Raw genomic sequence first — 18,882 nt, forward strand, 5'->3', positions numbered from 1 at the left:
TGCACTGTTCTACTTTCTTCAAATCCATCCAAGAGTTCTCGTCTAATGACACTTTTAAGGGACCTATTTGATAACTCAAGATTCCGTTCAATACTGTCTTTATTTACTGCAGCCTTAGCAAGGGCGTCAACTTTGTCATGTTCCAGCATGCCAATGTGAGAAGGAATCCACAACATTTTTATATTTACCCTCTTGCTAAGTATTCTTATATATCTACGTCTAGCTTCCAAGACAAGCACGTTATTACTTGATTGCAAACTGTTTATTGCTCGTAGTGAGGAAAGGGAGTCGGAAATAATTAAGCTGTCTACTTCAGTGTTGTCAAGAATTTCTAGTGCTACCAGTATCGCTACCAACTCGGCCTGCATTGTGGACGCCGAGTTACTAATTCGGATATTTCTTTGAATTGTGCTGCCATCGGGCTGATGAGCAATAACAGCACTTCCTGCCCTCCCTGTAGCTGTATTGAGTGATCCATCAGTGTATATGGTCTGTGCTATGTTGTTTTCAGCTTGTATATTGTGAATGTGTTCTATGGTGCTTAATTTAGCAGCAAGCTGAGCATGAGGGTTGCTTGTGATTAGTTTCTTGGCGGGGTATGCAGGGGTCAGGATGTCAAAAGGTACTATCTGCCAGGGTGGAAGGAAGTGCTGTACTCTTTCATCTGTATATACATCGTGCAGTCCCATCATTTTAATATGAGTGGCAGTTCTTTGAATCCATTTAGACTCGCTAGTTCCATTTCGTATGTGTTCTAACAGTGCAACTGACACAATGTTGTTTTTGTTATCACGCAGCAGCTTTAGTCCCATCATAAGATTAATTTCAAATATTCTATCTCGAATGCTAAGTATATTTAATTCTTTCCGCATGTTGAGAACTTTGGTAGTTATAGGACAGCCAAGTATAATTCTGAGTGCTTCATTTTGCATTTTTTCCAGTCTATCAATACTTTTGCCATTCTGCAGGACCAAAGCTGGTGCATGATAGTCTATCAGAGACCTTATATACGCTAAATACATCATTCTTGCTATTCTAATATTAACACCATATTTCGGGCTGTACCCCACTACAGTTCTGAGAGCCTTGAGTCTGTCTCTACATTGTTGATGTAACTTATTGACTGCAGTTGAGGCACAAGGGACAGAGACTCCAAGGTATTTGAAAGAAGAGACATAGTCTATTGATATGTTATCTATCTTAAGTTTTCGTGGTCCACTTTTGCCGTTGCCAATTTGTCTGTTAAATACCTTAGTTTTAGCAGCGTTGATTACAAGACCAAGGCTCTCAGCGTTTCGGGCAATCCTTGGGTCTCTATCAGTCATGAGGCCACCAAAGCGTTTCGGCAACCCTCTTGAAATTGTTCATTCTTGGTAAATGTGGTGTTCAGGATCGTTGTTTCATGACTTCAGTTTCCAACGGGGCGTAAATCCTGACAAGGGCTGGACGGTAGAGCTACGGTAGAGCTTCATGCAGGTCGGCGTTCAATCCCCGACTGTCTGTGAGTGGTTGGGCATCATTTCTATCCCTCCGCGTCCCATCCCAAATCCTTATCCTGACCCCTTCCCAGTGCTATATAGTCGTGATGGCTTGGCGCTTACCCCCGATAGTTACCTTCCCTTCCTTCACAAGAGGATTTGTAGGATTTTCAGAGAGATATCTATTTCTGTGTCCTATATCTATTTCTGTGTCCTATATCTATTTCTGTGTCCTATATCTATTTCTGTGTCCTATGTCTATTTCTGTGTCCTATATCTATTTCTGTGTGTCTCCACTTCTGTGTCTTATGTCTATGTGTACTCACGTACTTGTACTCACCTAATTGTGCTTGCGGGGGTTGAGCTCTGGCTCTTTGGTCCCGCCTCTCAACCGTCAATCAACTGATGCACAGGTTCCTGAGACAAGTGCCTCTAGCCTCTATGTCAGATGTCTATTTCTGTGTTATCTTGAGATGAATTCGGGGCTTTAGTGTCCCCGCGGCCCGGTCCTCGACCAGGCCTCCACCCCCGGGAAGTAGCCCGTGACAGATGACTAACACCCAGGTACCTATTTTACTGCTAGGTAACAGGGGCATAGGGTTGAAAGAAACTCTGCCCATTCTTTCTCTCCGGCGCCTGGGATCGAACCCGGGACCACAGGATCACAAGTCCAGGGTGCTGTCCGCTCGGCCGACCGGCTCCCCTCTCTCTAAATCCACCGTAGTTCAGGGTCGAGCCTCGTTACAAACTTCTGTACTTTTACCAAGTTTATGTATTATCTGAGGGGAGAAATCCGTACAGGACACTACCCACAACAGTCAAGCATAACACCAGCGGGTGAGTCCTGCCCACCAAAGTGGTGGTGGTGGTGTGACCAACAGGTTAGGCCGCGCGAGAAACAAAATGATACAATTCATATTGTATAATTTTGTTATGGGTAATAAATGGTATTGTATTTCTATAGAATGTTTTGACAGACTAAGATGGCGGCTTGCGAAGCACTTAAGAGGACAGCTGTGGCACTTACGAGGACAGCTGTGGCACTTACGAGGACAGCTGTGGCACTTACGAGGACAGCTGTGGCACTTACGAGGACAACTGTGGCACTTAAGAGGACAGCTGTGGCACTTAAGAGAACAGCTGTAGTACTTACGAGGACCGCTGTGGCACTTAGAACAGCTGTGGCACTTAGAACAGCTGTGGCACTTAGAACAGCTGTGGCACTTAGAACAGCTGTGGCACTTAGAACAGCTGTGGCACTTAAGAGGAGAGCTGTGGCACTTACGAGGACAGCTGTGGCACTTAAGAGAACAGCTGTGGCACTTAAGAGAACAGCTGCGGCACTTAAGAGAACAGCTGTGACACTTAAGAGAACAGCTGCGGCACTTACGAGGACAGCTGTGGCACTTAAGAGAACAGCTGCGGCACTTACGAGGACAGCTGTGGCACTTAAGAGAACAGCTGCGGCACTTAAGAGAACAGCTGCGGCACTTACGAGGACAGCTGTGGCACTTAAGAGAACAGCTGCGGCACTTACGAGGACAGCTGTGGCACTTAAGAGAACAGCTGCGGCACTTACGAGGACAGCTGTGGCACTTAAGAGAACAGCTGCGGCACTTAAGAGAACAGCTGCGGCACTTACGAGGACAGCTGTGGCACTTACGAGGACAGCTGTGGCACTTACGAGGACAGCTGTGGCACTTAAGAGAACAGCTGCGGCACTTACGAGGACAGCTGTGGCACTTAAGAGAACAGCTGCGGCACTTAAGAGAACAGCTGCGGCACTTACGAGGACAGCTGTGGCACTTAAGAGAACAGCTGCGGCACTTACGAGGACAGCTGTGGCACTTAAGAGAACAGCTGCGGCACTTACGAGGGCAGCTGTGGCACTTACGAGGGCAGCTGTGGCACTTAAGAGAACAGCTGTAGCACTTAAGAGAACAGCTGTGGCACTTAAGAGAACAGCTGTGGCACTTAAGAGAACAGCTGCGGCACTTACGAGGACAGCTGTGGCACTTAAGAGAACAGCTGCAGCACTTACGAGGACAGCTGTGGCACTTAAGAGAACAGCTGCGGCACTTACGAGGACAGCTGTGGCACTTAAGAGAACAGCTGCGGCACTTACGAGGACAGCTGTGGCACTTAAGAGAACAGCTGTGGCACTTAAGAGAACAGCTGTGGCACTTGCGAGCACAGCTGTGGCACTTAAGAGAACAGCTGTGGCACTTAAGAGAACAGCTGTGGCACTTACGAGCACAGCTGTGGCACTTACGAGCACAGCTGTGGCACTTAAGAGAACAGCTGTGGCACTTAAGAGAACAGCTGTGGCACTTAAGAGAACAGCTGTGGCACTTACGAGCACAGCTGTGGCACTTACGAGCACAGCTGTGGCACTTAAGAGAACAGCTGTGGCACTTAAGAGAACAGCTGTGGCACTTACGAGCACAGCTGTGGCACTTACGAGCACAGCTGCGGAACTTACGAGCACAGCTGTGGGCTGAGATATCCCTATATGAATGAATTAGTTCTGAGAGAAACTAGGCCTACGTCACTGAGAGACTAAGTATATGAATAAGTTATTTTGATATATAAGAATATTATCTATACATCTTGAGGTTATCTTGAGATGATTTCGGGGCTTTAGTGTCCCCGCGGCCCGGTCCTCGACCAGGCCTCCACCCCCAGGAAGCCAGCTGACTAACTCCCAGGTACCTATTTACTGCTAGGTAACAGGGGCATTCAGGGTGAAAGAAACTTTTACCCATTTGTTTCTGCCTCGTGCGGGAATCGAACCCGCGGCACAGAATTACGAATCCTGCGCGCTATCCACCAGGCTACGAGGCCTATATCTACATGTAGATATATATATCTGCATGTGCAGATAGTAGGCTGGTCAATAAAGCGAGATATATATTTATTTATATATGGAATGGAACTATCAGGGGAAACGCCAAGTCATTACGACTATATAGCACTGGGAAGGGGTCAGGATAAGGATTTGGGATGGGACGGAGGGAAGGAATGGTGTCTAACTACTTGTGGACGGTCGAGGGATTGAACGCCGACCTGCATGAAGGGAGACCGTCGCTCTACCGTCCAAGTGGTTGGGCATTTTTAGCAAATATTTCAGACTCTCCGGAGAGAACTTTACTTTTAACAGTCAAATCTTTCTGAGAAGTCAATGGTTCAGAGCGACCATACGAGTCATAAATACTCATACTCCGCCCAAGTAAAACAGAAACAAGCAACACTTAGTGGGCCAGCCAGAGGCTTAGGGCCCTCGCAGTGGGCCAGCCAGAGGCTTAGGGCCCTCGCAGTGGGCCAGCCAGAGGCTTAGGGCCCGCCCAGTGGGCCAGCCAGAGGCTTAGGGCCCGCCCAGTGGGCCAGCCAGAGGCTTAGGGCCCGCCCAGTGGGCCAGCCAGAGGCTTAGGGCCCGCGCAGGAATATCCTTGCAAAAAAAAAAAAAAGGTTCAGAATGATCCCTCGAATGATAACTTATAATGACTGATAACATTTTAACACAAGAAGCAGCAAACTGGTGATAGTCATTTAAGTTAAAGTGAGAATAGAGGAGATTATAAACTTTTCTACAACACCTTTATCCTTTTCAGGAACAAGATTGGGTTATCTTGAGGTTATCTTGAGATGATTTCGGGGCTTTAGTGTCCCCGCGGCCCGGTCCTCGACCAGGCCTCCACCCCAGGAAGCAGCCCGTGACAGCTGACTAACACCCAGGTACCTAATTTACTGCTAGGTAACAGTATTAACTACGCCCGGATTCATTAACTCTTTATGCAACTATTTACGAAACCTGTGCATCTTTCTCAAGCCAGGTTTGTTTAATATTATGCAGATTATGTATTGGAAACATCACGGTCTAAGGTAATTATTGTTATAAACACCCACCTATTACTGAGGGGTTAAGGAAGTGTTTACTTGATGTAAACAAAGGCGTCATAATTGAGAAAAGATGTAGTGCTTTCGTAAGTGTTGTGTAAATGATAATAAATCCTGGCTTAAGATCGTTCTTTAACAAGTATTACAACTGAATGAAGCCTAATGAGATGAATTTAGAATTGGAGTTGAAACACTGAGAAGATAGTGGGAGAGAAGTGGATTGATGGGAGGGGTGGGAGGGGATAGGTTTGATGTCGGGGGGATTTGTGTGGGTTTGGGGTGGGACGTATGTGTGGGGGGAGAGGGAGAAGTGATGTTTGGCTGGAATGGATTGTGTGAGGTGGGAGGAATTCTGTTTGGATGGGAGGGGCTTTTCGCTGTCGAAATGAGGGATGGGTGAGGCTAGTGTTGGGATGGGAGGGGGGGGGTTGGCGTGGGAGGAGGGCTGGTGCTGGGAGTATAGGGAAGACATCTAGGAGGGGCAGGGCAGGGCAGGGCAGCTAGGAGGAGGGGCAGGGCAGCGCCGGCCGACCCACCACGTCCACGCGACACCTGACCCGCGGGGCAGCGAGGCGCCCTCTTTGATGTCTTCCCACCAGGCAGATGGCGCCAAACCTTCACGGGCCGGACGCAAACACTGCCCCCACACGCTTTTCCCTATTTGCTGCGGGTATTCTGCTGGTGGATACCCGCACGGGGACCGAGCGGCGGTGAGGGCGAGTGCTGGTTGCGGGACCACACCAAGTGACCGCCAATTCGGACGCGAAGTGCAAAGTTTATCTTCGTAGAAGGTGAAGATGACGGGCCGAGCCGAGAGGAAACAGGGGCTGGCTTTGTTTATGTTTCCGTTTTCTATTTTCTTTCTGTTTCTTTTTTTGATTATTTATGGTTTATATATTCGTTAAGTTGATATAAAGTTGGGAATAAAAAGCAAAAATTATAGTTGGGAATGTATGGAAGCTGTGGATGACAGCTGCTGTGGATGACAGCTGCTATGGGTGACAGCTGCTGTGGATGACAGCTGCTGTGGATGACAGCTGCTGTGGATGACAGCTGTTGTGGATGACAGCTGCTGTGGGTGACAGCTGCTGTAGATGACAGCTGCTGTGGATGACAGCTGCTGTGGGTGACAGCTGCTGTGGATGACAGTTGCTGTGGATGACAGTTGCTGTGGATGACACCTGCTGTGGATAACAGCTGCTGTAGATGACAGCTGCTGTGGATGACAGTTGCTGTGGATGACAGCTGCTGTGGATGAAGTTGCTGTGGGTGACAGCTGCTGTGGATGACAGCTGCTGTGGATGACAGTTGCTGTGGATGACAGCTGTTGTGGATGACAGCTGCTGTGGATGACAGTTGCTGTGGATGACAGTTGCTGTGGATGACAGTTGCTGTGGGTGACAGTTGCTGTGGATGACAGTTGCTGTGGGTGACAGCTGCTGTGGGTGACAGCTGCTGTGGATGACAGCTGCTGTGGATGACAGTTGCTGTGGGTGACAGCTGCTGTGGGTGACAGCTGCTGTGGGTGACAGTTGCTGTGGATGACAGTTGCTGTGGATGACAGCTGCTGTGGATGACAGTTGCTGTGGGTGACAGCTGCTGTGGATGACAGCTGTTGTGGATGACAGCTGCTGTGGATGACAGTTGCTGTGGATGACAGCTGTTGTGGATGACAGCTGCTGTGGATGACAGCTGCTGTTCATGACAGCTGCTGTGGATGACAGCTGGTGTGGATGACAGCTGCTGTGGATGACAGCTGCTGTGGGTGACAGCTGCTGTTCATGACAGCTGCTGTGGATGACAGCTGCTGTAGATGACAGCTGCAGCTGTCAAAGATTTGACTGTGCTTGCATGGTCAAGCTCCTGGGCCCCAGTCTTACATACCTTCGGTTTTATATTGTACTGGATTCCGACCGATTTTCTCTATGTCCAATATTATCTATGTCCTAAATATCTACCTATGGTTATCTCTTGAGGTTATCTTGAGATGATTTCGGGGCTTTAGTGTCCTCGCGGCCCGGTCCTCGACCAGGCCTCCACTCCCAGGAAGCAGCCCGTGACAGCTGACTAACACCCAGGTACCTATTTTACTGCTAGGTAACAGGGGTATAGGGTGAAAGAAACTCTGCCCATTGTTTCTCGCCGGCGCCCGGGATCGTACCCGGGACCACAGGATCATAAGTCCAGCGTGCTGTCCGCTCGGCCGACCGGCTCCCTAAAATATCCTATATATACTACATATTATCCCCCCCCCCCCAAACACACATATATCTCCAGGATGCAGACTACAACATCTGACTAACTCCCACATACCTATTTTCTGCCAAGTGAACAGAGCCATCAGGTGAAAGAACCTGCCCAACTGTTTCTGCCTCGTTATTGCCTACTCTTCGTGTCTGTGGGTCATGAGCCTCAGCTTGGGCACGGATTCGGCCCTCTGGAGCCTCTCAGAGACTACAATTAGAATTCCAGGATGATAGGCCTCTCGTGGCTGAGTGGGCTAACGCTCGACTGACCGTATTTCCTTGAGACAAAAACGGGCTGTGTAATATTCTATATTTATAATAAAAAATAATAATAAGACACTATCTTGAGGTTATCTTGAGGTTATCTTGAGATGATTTCGGGGCTTAGCGTCCCCGCGGCCCGGTCCTCAACCAGGCCTCATTTTTGTTACACACCCCCAGGAAGCAGCCCATAGCAGCTGTCTAACTCCCAGGTACCTATTTACTGCTAGGTGAACAGGGGGGCATCAGGGTGAAAGAAACTCTGCCCATTTGTTTCCGCCTCCGCCGGGGATCGGTCCCGGAACCTCAGGACTACGAATCCCGAGCGCTGTCCACTCAGCCGTCACACCCGACAGCCTAACAGGGCAGAATGAACAAGGGGCGTATGTTCCTTACTGACCACACATGATTAATGACTCAAATCAATAATTATTTTACAGTTATTTACAAACAGCGTTTATTTGATGTCATTTACGAGGTCCAGAAGCTCTACAAGGACGACCTTACGACCTCGTAGCGCCTTGCGACTCATAACCTGTTAGTTAATGCAGACTACGCCACCAAGATGGTCGTACGAGCCGCAGATCTTGCAAGTGAGCGAGTAATTGATCTGAGGAAGCTGGCCAGATGCCCATGTCCCCAATAGGGCCAGACCTGCCTGCTGAGATGAGGCTTGCTTGACCCAGACCCTGTAGGTTGTCCTGTAACTGCTCGACCCAGGCCCTGTAGGTTGTCCAGTAACTGCTCGACTCAGGCCCTGTAGGTTGTCCTGTAACTGCTCGACTCAGGCCCTGTAGGTTGTCCAGTAACTGCTCGACTCAGGCCCTGTAGGTTGTCCTGTAACTGCTCGACCCAGCCCCTGTAGGTGGCCCTGTAACTGCTCGACCCAGCCCCTGTAGGTTGTCCTGTAACTGCTCGACTCAGGCCCTGTAGGTTGTCCAGTAACTGCTTGACCCAGGCCCTGTAGGTTGTCCTGTAACTGCTCGACCCAGAACCTGTAGGTTGTCCAGTAACTGCTCGACTCAGGCCCTGTAGGTTGTCCAGTAACTGTTCGACCCAGGCGCTGTAGGTTGTCCTGTAACTGCTCGACTCAGGCCCTGTAGGTTGTCCAGTAACTGCTCGACTCAGGCCCTGTAGGTTGTCCTGTAACTGCTCGACCCAGGCCCTGTAGGTTGTCCTGTAACTGCTCGACCCAGGCCCTGTAGGTTGTCCTGTAACTGCTCGACCCAGGCCCTGTAGGTTGTCCTGTAACTGCTCGACTCAGGCCCTGTAGGTTGTCCAGTAACTGCTCGACTCAGGCCCTGTAGGTTGTCCTGTAACTGCTCGACCCAGCCCCTGTAGGTGGCCCTGTAACTGCTCGACCCAGCCCCTGTAGGTTGTCCTGTAACTGCTCGACTCAGGCCCTGTAGGTTGTCCAGTAACTGCTTGACCCAGGCCCTGTAGGTTGTCCTGTAACTGCTCGACCCAGAACCTGTAGGTTGTCCAGTAACTGCTCGACTCAGGCCCTGTAGGTTGTCCAGTAACTGTTCGACCCAGGCGCTGTAGGTTGTCCTGTAACTGCTCGACCCAGGCCCTGTAGGTTGTCCTGTAACTGCTCGACCCAGGCCCTGTAGGTTGTCCTGTAACTGCTCGACTCAGGCCCTGTAGGTTGTCCTCTAACTGCTCGACTCAGGCCCTGTAGGTTGTCCAGTAACTGCTCGACTCAGGCCCTGTAGGTTGTCCTGTAACTGCTCGACTCAGCCCCTGTAGGTTGTCCTGTAACTGCTCGACTCAGCCCCTGTAGGTGGTCCAGCAACTGCTCGACTCAGGCCCTGTAGGTTGTCCAGTAACTGCTCGACTCAGGCCCTGTAGGTTGTCCAGTAACTGCTCGACTCAGGCCCTGTAGGTTGTCCAGTAACTGCTCGACTCAGGCCCTGTAGGTTGTCCAGTAACTGCTCGACTCAGGCCCTGTAGGTTGTCCTGTAACTGCTCGACTCAGGCCCTGTAGGTTGTCCAGCAACTGCTCGACTCAGGCCCTGTAGGTTGTCCTGTAACTGCTCGACTCAGGCCCTGTAGGTTGTCATGTAACTGCTCGACTCAGGCCCTGTAGGTTGTCCTGTAACTGCCCGACCCAGCCCCTGTAGGTCACCAGTACACGACCCCTACACACCCGGGGGGGGGGTGGAGGAGCAAGGAACGACAGGTCGTGGCTATGTGAGCCGGGCAGGCGACAATCGCGACTGTATGATTGTTGGTGTATTGTAGTGTTGGCGCTGGCGTGTTTATGGGGTGGGGGGGGTGATTGGTTTGTGTGTGTGTGTGTGTGTGTGTGTGTGTGTGTGTGTGTGTGTGTGTGTGTGTGTGTGTGTACTCACCTAATTCACCTAATTGTACTCACCTAATTGTGCTTGCGGGGGTTGAGCTTTGGCTCTTTGGTCCCGCCTCTCAACTGTCAATCAACTGGTGTACAGGTTCCTGAGCCTACTGGGCTCTATCATATATACATTTGAAACTGTGTATGGAGTCAGCCTCCACCACATCACTTCCTAGTGCATTCCATTTGTTAACTACTCTGACACTGAAAAAATTCTTTCTAACGTCTCTGTGGCTCATCTGGGTACTAAGTTTCCACCTGTGTCCCCTTGTTCGTGTCCCACCCGTGCTGAAGAGTTTGTCTTTGTCCACCCTGTCAATTCCCCTGAGAATTTTGTAGGTGGTTATCATGTCTCCCCCTACTCTTCTGTTTTCCAGGGATGTGAGGTTCAGCTCCTTTAGCCTTTCCTCGTAGCTCATTCCTCTCAGTTCCGGGACGAGCCTGGTGGCATACCGCTGAATCTTCTCTAGCTTTGTCTTGTGTTTAACAGGGGCCTCGTAGCCTGGTGGATAGCGCGCAGGACTCGTAATTCTGTGGCGCGGGTTCGTTTCCCGCACGAGGCAGAAACAAATGGGCAAAGTTTCTTTCACCCTGAATGCCCCTGTTACCTAGCAGTAAATAGGTACCTGGGAGTTAGGTAGCTGTCACGGGCTGCTTCCTGGGGGTGGAGGCCTGGTCGAGGACCGGGCCGCGGGGACACTAAAGCCCCGAAATCATCTCAAGATAACCTCAAGATAAGGTATGGACTAGGTATGTGTGTGTGTGTGTCGGGAGCGAGGGAGGGAGGGGTGTAGGGTCGACAGAGGCGTCGACAACCCCCCCTCCTCCCCTCCCCTCTCCCCCCCTACACACCTGGCCATATGCCCTACTTTACGCCTGATTTATGCCCCGCAAAGTGTGGGCTTGAGGCCTGCAGGTGCCGCCCTGTCACGAGGTTCCTACACATTCCGGTAGTTACCTTCCCCCCCCGTTCCCCCTCACGACCCCCCCCCCCCCCGCCCGCCCTAACGACCCCCCGCCCCCCCCCACATGATGGTAGGCAGGGCCTCCTGGGAATGGCTTCATATTACCCTCATCTACCCCAGATTTGGTCATCCATTACTGAATAAAATGACTTAATCTGCCTCCGGATTGTTGAATATCACAAGTCAAATCACCAGGTGGTGCTATCACCAGGTGGGGCTATCACCAGGTGGGGCTATCACCAGGTGGTGCTATCACCAAGTGGTGCTATCACCAGGTGGGGCTATTACTAGGTGGTGTTATCACCAGGTGGGGCTATCACCAGGTGGGGCTATCACCAGGTGGGGCTATCACCAGGTGGGGCTATCACCAGGTGGGGATATCACCAGGTGGGGCTATCACCAGGTGGGGCTATCACCAGGTGGGGCTATCACCAGGTGGGGATATCACCAGGTGGGGCTATCACCAGGTGGGGATATCACCAGGTGGGGCTATCACCAGGTGGGGATATCACCAGGTGGGGCTATCACCAGGTGGTGCTATCACCAGCTGGTGCACCAGGTGGTGCTATCACCAGCTGGTGCTATCACCAGGTACTGCTATCACCAGGTACTGCTATCACCAGGTGGTGCTATCACCAGGTGGATCACGATATCATCTGGCTATCACACGCCCTCACCTCAACACCTGTTTATTCACTTAATCCTCATCTCTCCTCACACACTCACGAGGCTGAGTAAACTGCAGATAACCAGCCTTAAGGCGCCAGTGATATCTTATCTGAGCGCCTTGGAGGAGGAGGAGGAAGGGGTAGGGGGCACCCCATACCCCTTCCCCCTTCTCTCTCTCTCTCTCTCTCTCTCTCTCTCTCTCTCTCTCTCTCTCTCTCTCTCTCTCATTCAGCCTATGTCTATATCTGAACCATAACATGTCTGCCTCTCTGCTTATGACAGTCCTACAGACGTCCAAACAGGTCCAATAGGACTTCCAGCCTCCCCTCCCCCCCCTTTCCTACCTTCCCCTCTCCCTCCCCTCCCTCAATTTCCCCCTCCCCAAGTAGTTGCCTTGATTTACGGCCAATTTACACGTAATTATTTTTCTTGGCTTGCTTATTATTTTGCCCTGGAGGTGACATGGGTGAGTCTCTGTCTGTCTCTCTGTCTGTGTCTCTCTCTCTCTGTCTCTCTCTCTCTCTCTCTCTCTCTCTCTCTCTCTCTCTCTCTCTCTCTCTCTCTCTCTCTCTCTCTCTCTCTCTCTCTCGGAGGAGAGTCTGTCTTTGTGTCAAGAATGACTTCCTGTGCGAGGTATCTGTGGAGGAAGGGAGTTGAATGTAGGATGAGGTGGTCCAGTGGTCCATACTCTGCCTCACACCAGAGCTGGTCCAGTGGTCCACACCCTGCCTCACACCAGAGCTGGTCCAGTGGTCCATACTCTGCCTCACACCAGAGGTGGTCCAGTGGTCCATACTCTGCCTCACACCAGAGGTGGTCCAGTGGTCCACACTCTGCCTCACACCAGAGCTGGTCCAGTGGTCCATACTCTGCCTCACACCAGAGCTGGTCCAGTGGTCCACACACTGCCTCACACCAGAGCTGGTCCAGTGGTCCATACTCTGCCTCACACCAGAGCTGGTCCAGTGGTCCACACTCTACCTCACACCAGAGGTGGTCCAGTGGTCCATACTCTGCCTCACACCAGAGCTGGTCCAGTGGTCCATACTCTGCCTCACACCACAGCTGGTCCAGTGGTCCATACTCTGCCTCACACCACAGCTGGTCCAGTGGTCCATACTCTGCCTCACACCACAGCTGGTCCAGTGGTCCATACTCTGCCTCACACCACAGCTGGTCCAGTGGTCCATACTCTGCCTCACACCACAGCTGGTCCAGTGGTCCATACTCTGCCTCACACCAGAGCTGGTCCAGTGGTCCATACTCTACCTCACACCACAGCTGGTCCAGTGGTCCACACTCTGCCTCACACCACAGCTGGTCCAGTGGTCCATACTCTGCCTCACACCAGAGCTGGTCCAGTGGTCCATACTCTGCCTCACACCACAGCTGGTCCAGTGGTCCATACTCTGCCTCACACCACAGCTGGTCCAGTGGTCCACACTCTACCTCACACCAGAGGTGGTCCAGTGGTCCATACTCTGCCTCACACCAGAGGTGGTCCAGTGGTCCATACTCTGCCTCACACCACAGCTGGTCCAGTGGTCCATACTCTGCCTCACACCACAGCTGGTCCAGTGGTCCATACTCTGCCTCACACCACAGCTGGTCCAGTGGTCCATACTCTGCCTCACACCACAGCTGGTCCAGTGGTCCACACTCTGCCTCACACCAGAGCTGGTCCAGTGGTCCACACTCTGCCTCACACCACAGCTGGTCCAGTGGTCCATACTCTACCTCACACCACAGCTGGTCCAGTGGTCCACACTCTGCCTCACACCAGAGCTGGTCCAGTGGTCCACACTCTGCCTCACACCAGAGCTGGTCCAGTGGTCCATACTCTGCCTCACACCAGAGGTGGTCCAGTGGTCCACACTCTGCCTCACACCAGAGCTGGTCCAGTGGTCCACACTCTGCCTCACACCAGAGCTGGTCCAGTGGTCCACACTCTACCTCACACCACAGCTGGTCCAGTGGTCCACACTCTGCCTCACACCAGAGCTGGTCCAGTGGTCCACACTCTGCCTCACACCACAGCTGGTCCAGTGGTCCATACTCTGCCTCACACCACAGCTGGTCTAGTGGTCCACACTCTGCCTCACACCAGAGCTGGTCCAGTGGTCCACACTCTGCCTCACACCAGAGCTGGTCCAGTGGTCCACACTCTGCCTCACACCAGAGCTGGTCCAGTGGTCCACACTCTGCCTCACACCAGAGCTGGTCCAGTGGTCCACACTCTGCCTCAAACCAGAGCTGGTCCAGTGGTCCACACTCTACCTCACACCAGAGCTGGTCCAGTGGTCCACACTCTACCTCAAACCAGAGCTGGTTCAGTGCTCCACACTCCCCCCTCACACCAAAGCTGGTCCAGTGGTCCACACTCTGCCTCACACCACAGCTGGTCCAGTGGTCCACACTCTACCTCAAACCAGAGCTGGTCCAGTGGTCCACACACTACCTCAAACCAGAGCTGGTCCAGTGGTTGCGGGCCAGGTTTTCGACAAAGCTCTGTGCTACAGGGCCCACTAGCCTGGCCTTTTAACAAAACCCACCTCTGTGTTCCCTGAACACAGCCACACTCACTGTTTATGAGTGAAAAACTCTTTTTAGACTCGACTCACAACTGAGAACATTTCTCGAACAGTGCCTCGCTGACGACTTGTGTTCGAATGGGCTGTAAATGCTTCACCCACCCGTACTACAACAGCCCGTCCTTGTAAACAAATGTCTAAGACCATTCCATCCACCCGCCAAACCCCCAGCTGTTTATGAATGATAAAACGGTTTACACACGACTCACAACTGATGACGTTCGAACACTTCCGGAACAAGTGATTCACTGACGACTTGTGTTCGAACCACAACGCTGTAAATGCTTCACCCACGTACTACAAATGCAAATAATCGCCAACAGAACCTAAACACCTGACCTAACCTAACCTAACCTAACCTAACCTAACCTAACCTAACCTAACCTACACACCTAACCTAACCTAAACACCTAACCTATGCCTATATATATTCACAATATGCTAAATATACAATAATATTAATTAACATTTGAGAAAATTCCTGTTTTGAACTATATAAAATGAATGAAATCGTACATTCTACTGAAGAGTTCCTAGTAAAGAGACTCTTCCCCACATGCGCCCCTCACTGATGATGATCTTACTCATCCTCAGGGGATACTCATCTTACTCACCCTCAGGGGATACTCATCAACGTGGTGGACACCTCCCCCCTCCCCCCCGGCAGGGGGGAGGGGAGAGGGTACATTCCAAACGCCGTTTTCAATCACCAGTTAAAGAGTGTATTTTCTGGCTTAAGTAAACTAATATTATGATATAATTCAGTTTGGAGTACAGTCACGTCTAGGGTAGGGTAGGGTAGGTTAGGGTAGGGTTATCTAGAGATTCTTGAGGTTATCTTGAGATGATTTCGGGGCTTTAGTGTCCCCGCGGCCCGGTCCTCGACCAGGCCTCCACCCCCAGGAAGCAGCCCGTGACAGCTGACTAACACCCAGGTACCTATTTTACTGCTAGGTAACAGGGGCATAGGGTGAAAGAAACTCTGCCCATTGTTTCTCGCCGGCGCCTGGGATCGAACCCAGGACCACAGGATCACAAGCCCAGCGTGCTGTCCGCTCGGCCGACCGGCTCCCTCGCTCGGCGACCGGCTCTACCTTGCGAGGGTAGTGTAGGTTAGGGTAAGGAAGGTAGGGTAGGGTAGGTTAGGGTAGGTTAGGGTAGGATAGGGTAGTGTAGGTTAGGGTAGGGTAGGGTAGGCTAGGTTAGGGGTAGGGTAGCTTAGGGTAGGATAGGGTAGGGTAGGATAGGGTAGTGTAGGTTAGGGTAGGGTAGGGTAGGTTAGGGTAGGGTAGGGTAGGGTAGGATAGGGTAGGGTAGGATAGGATAGGGTAGGGTAGTGTAGGTTAGGTTAGGTTAGATTAGGGTAGGGTTGGATAGGTTAGGGTAGGTTAGGGTAGGGTAGTGTAGGTTAGGGTAGGATAGAGTAGGGTTGGATAGGGTAGGTTAGGGTAGGGTAGGGTAGGTTAGGTTAGATTAGGGTAGGGTTGGATAGGTTAGGGTAGGTTAGGGTAGGGTAGTGTAGGTTAGGGTAGGATAGAGTAGGGTTGGATAGGGTAGGTTAGGGTAGGTGTTTTCAGGGTGTTGGTATTTATTTTTGTTTGTGGGTCATTTAGAGAGGTGATTCAGGTATAACAAGTGAACGAGGCACTTCACAGGGGTTGAAGGAACACCTGTGAAGGATGTGTAGGAGGCCTCCCCTAATCCTCACTCCTCCCCTGGGAAGGGGTCAGGATTAGGATTTGGGATGAGACGAGAAGGGACGGAATGATGCCAAACCACTTATGGACGGTCGGGGAATTGAACCCCGACCTGCATGAAGCAAGACCGTCGCTCTACCGTCCAGCCCAAGTGGTTGGGTAGCTGAATGGCTAACCATCGAGTATATTATTGTTTACATACCGAGCAGCGGTCCCTCCACAGATCTCCAGTATCATCTATTGATATTGGAAATGGCTCAAAAGGGCCACCATTTATGGGCTATTCATGCCCATGCCACCTTTTGGGTGGCTTAATTTGGGTGGTTTATACACCTCTCTGTGACAGTATTCCTTGTTATTGGCCACTCATAGCACTTTTGTAAAGTGTAAAGCCTCGTGCTGAAACTAACCTAACCTAACCTAACCTAACCTAACCTAAAAACCAAACCTAGACCTAACAATGCCCGAAAATCCTAAATGTGTCATTTATTTACGTGCGAGAAATATCGATTTGGATGTAAAATGCTTTTCAATCATCAATCCGGATTAATCGGATTAACGATGAACGGATTCAGAGGGCTGGATTAATGAGCAATTTACTAATGATTATGAGGTTTCTCATCATTAGGCAATTCATCAACTTTACTGTTCCATATATATCCAAAAATAATACTTTCTTGAATATATAAATTAGGCCTTGAATGTTAGGTTAGGTTTTATGGGTCTATTGGCAATTATGTTTAGTTAATGGGAGCAGCATTATGAGAGGTGGGTACATGGGAGCAGCATTATGAGAGGTGGGTACATGGGAGCAGCATTATGAGAGGTGGGTACATGGGAGCAGCATTATGAGAGGTGGGTACATGGGAGCAGCATTATGAGAGGTGGGTACATGGGAGCAGCATTATGATTGGTGGGTACATGGGAGCAGCATTATGAGAGGTGGGTACATGGGAGCAGCATTATGAGAGGTGGGTACATGGGAGCAGCATTATGAGAGGTGGGTACATGGGAGCAGCATTATGAGAGGTGGATACATGGGAGCAGCATTATGAGACGTGAGTACATGGGAGCAGCATTAACAGAGGTGGGTACATGGGAGCAGCATTATGAGAGGTGGGTACATGGGAGCAGCATTATGAGAGGTGGGTACATGGGAGCAGCATTAACAGAGGTGGGTACATGGGAGCAGCATTAACAGAGGAGGGTACATGGGAGCAGCATTAACAGAGGAGGAGGTACATGGGAGCAGCATTAACAGAGGAGGGTACATGGGAGCAGCATTAACAGAGGTGGGTACATGGGAGCAGCATTAACAGAGGAGGGTACATGGGAGCAGCATTAACAGAGGAGGGTACATGGGAGCAGCATGAAGAGAGGAGGGTACATGGGAGCAGCATGAAGAGAGGAGGGTACATGGGAGCAGCATTAACAGTGGAGGGTACATGGGAGCAGCATTAACAGAGGAGGGTACATGGGAGCAGCATTAACAGAGGAGGGTACATGGGAGCAGCATTAACAGAGGAGGGTACATGGGAGCAGGATGAAGAGAGGAGGGTACATGAGGGCAGCATTAACAGAGGAGGGTACATGAGGGCAGCATTAACAGAGGAGGGTACATGAGGGCAGCATTAACAGAGGAGGGTACATGGGAGCACCGGACTGGAATTCAACCATTTTTAACCGCTTAGATCTCCCTCCTGAACGTAGCTCCCTCGGACCCAGTTTATGGGATGCGAACTCCGACTTGAGATATCTCGCTGCGACTTTCCCATTCCTCCACGGCAGTAGAGGCGGTCTCTGGAGATGCTGGCAGGTTGGGAGCGAGACTTCACCTCGAACCATTCCCAAAGATTATTCAGTTCCCGCATTATCGGTTTGCCTGTGGGGACATATTGAGGGTTGGCTGTATTGGTCTGGCTATGTTTAACTGGTTTGTTCAATCGTGGTATATCACTCCTGCTAATACTCTCAGGTTTTGTTGACGCTGGCAAGTGTGTGTTCTAGAAACTTCAGATGTCTAATCAAATCCCAGAGGTCCTTTAGTAGCGCATTTATTTCATCTGGCTCGCTCACGAAGGGACTACAGCCCCTTATACTGCAACTATAGCCCCCTAATCCTGCAACTATAGCCCCCTAATCCTGCAACTATAGCCCCATATCCTGCAACTATAGCCCCCTAATCCTGCAACTATAGCCCCATATCCTGCAACTATAGCCCCCTAATCCTGCAACTATAGCCCCTTATCCTGCAACTATAGCCCCCTAATCCTGCAACTATAGCCCCATATCCTGCAACTATAGCCCCCTAATCCTGCAACTATAGCCCCTTAATCCTGCAACTATAGCCCCCTAATCCTGCAACTATAGCCCCCTAATCCTGCAACTATAGCCCCTTAATCCTGCAACTATAGCCCCCTAATCCTGCAACTATAGCCCCCTAATCCTGCAACTATAGCCCCTTATCCTGCAACTATAGCCCTAATCCTGCAACTATAGCCCCATATCCTGCAACTATAGCCCCCTAATCCTGCAACTATAGCCCCCTAATCCTGCAACTATAGCCCCTTATCCTGCAACTATAGCCCCCTAATCCTGCAACTATAGCCCCATATCCTGCAACTATAGCCCCCTTATACTGCAACTATAGCCCCCTAATCCTGCAACTATAGCCCCCTAATCCTGCAACTATAGCCCCCTAATCCTGCAACTATAGCCCCATATC

General features: G+C 50.9%; 2 protein-coding genes across 2 annotated transcripts; one reads left to right on the forward strand and one right to left on the reverse strand.

The window, feature by feature from the left end:
- The first annotated feature begins 2,461 nt into the window (after positions 1-2,461).
- Positions 2,462-3,979, forward strand: LOC138357624 (prophage side tail fiber protein homolog StfR-like). Its single transcript, XM_069314620.1, has one exon. The coding sequence runs from the start codon at positions 2,462-2,464 to the stop codon at positions 3,977-3,979; it is 1,518 nt and encodes a 505-aa protein (XP_069170721.1).
- A 2,388-nt stretch (positions 3,980-6,367) lies between these two features.
- Positions 6,368-18,028, reverse strand: LOC138357625 (uncharacterized). The gene is made up of 2 exons (XM_069314621.1): positions 17,879-18,028; positions 6,368-7,201 (listed from the first exon to the last, which is right to left on the reverse strand). The coding sequence occupies exons 1-2, from the start codon at positions 18,026-18,028 to the stop codon at positions 6,368-6,370; spliced, it is 984 nt and encodes a 327-aa protein (XP_069170722.1).
- Between the last annotated feature and the right edge of the window lie 854 nt (positions 18,029-18,882).

This window comes from Procambarus clarkii, chromosome 79, assembly GCF_040958095.1.
Source record: "Procambarus clarkii isolate CNS0578487 chromosome 79, FALCON_Pclarkii_2.0, whole genome shotgun sequence".
NCBI classification, from domain to species: Eukaryota; Metazoa; Arthropoda; class Malacostraca; order Decapoda; family Cambaridae; genus Procambarus; species Procambarus clarkii.